The sequence below is a fragment of the Merops nubicus genome, unplaced genomic scaffold, assembly GCF_000691845.1.
Source record: "Merops nubicus isolate BGI_N331 unplaced genomic scaffold, ASM69184v1 scaffold33856, whole genome shotgun sequence".
In the NCBI taxonomy this organism is placed as follows: Eukaryota; Metazoa; Chordata; class Aves; order Coraciiformes; family Meropidae; genus Merops; species Merops nubicus.
The window spans coordinates 1-511 of record NW_008617539.1 but is presented as its reverse complement, the minus strand read 5'-3'; the positions used below and the strand labels follow the sequence as shown (position 1 = coordinate 511).

General features: G+C 67.1%; 1 protein-coding gene across 1 annotated transcript in view; it reads left to right on the top strand.

Moving 5' to 3' along the window:
• TGFA (transforming growth factor, alpha) overlaps positions 1–505 on the top strand; it is a gene marked incomplete at its 3' end in the record, with an annotated part of 2,663 nt that extends 2,158 nt beyond the window's left edge. The window contains exons 3-4 of the mRNA XM_008943188.1: positions 179–328; positions 436–505. Of these exons, the coding sequence (XP_008941436.1) occupies positions 179–328; positions 436–505 (220 nt within the window). The remainder of the gene's footprint in view (positions 1–178; positions 329–435) is intronic.
• Positions 506–511: the final 6 nt, after the last annotated feature.

The window sequence follows — 511 nt, the reverse complement described above, 5'->3', positions numbered from 1 at the left end:
CCTCGACCAAGCTGCTCAGAGCCTAAGCAAGCCTGACCTTGAATGTCCCCAGGGATGGGGCCTCCACCACCTCTCTGACCAACCTAGTTCAACATCCAGGGGGGTCCTCAGGGTGATGATGGTGCCGCTGCCCCCGGGGGTGCCGCTGACGCCCTTCCCCTTGTCCCCTCCTCTCCAGGTGCCATTCGGGGTACGTGGGGACGCGGTGTGAGCACGCTGACCTCCTGGCCGTGGTGGCTGCCAACCAGAAGAAGCAGACCATCACCGCCTTGGTGGTGGTCTCCGTGGTGGCCTCGGTGCTGCTCATCGGCGTGTGCGTCCTCATACAGTGAGTGCCGCGGGGCCGGGGCCCGATTTGGGGCAGGATGAGACCCCAGGAGGTGGTGGTGGGGGGTGTGTCTTGCCCCTGACCATCCCCTCCCTGCTCTCTTGCAGCTGCTGCCGGCTGCGGAAGCGGTGCCAGTGGTGCCGGGCACCCATGGGCGGCGGGCAGGAGAAGCCGGGTGGGCTC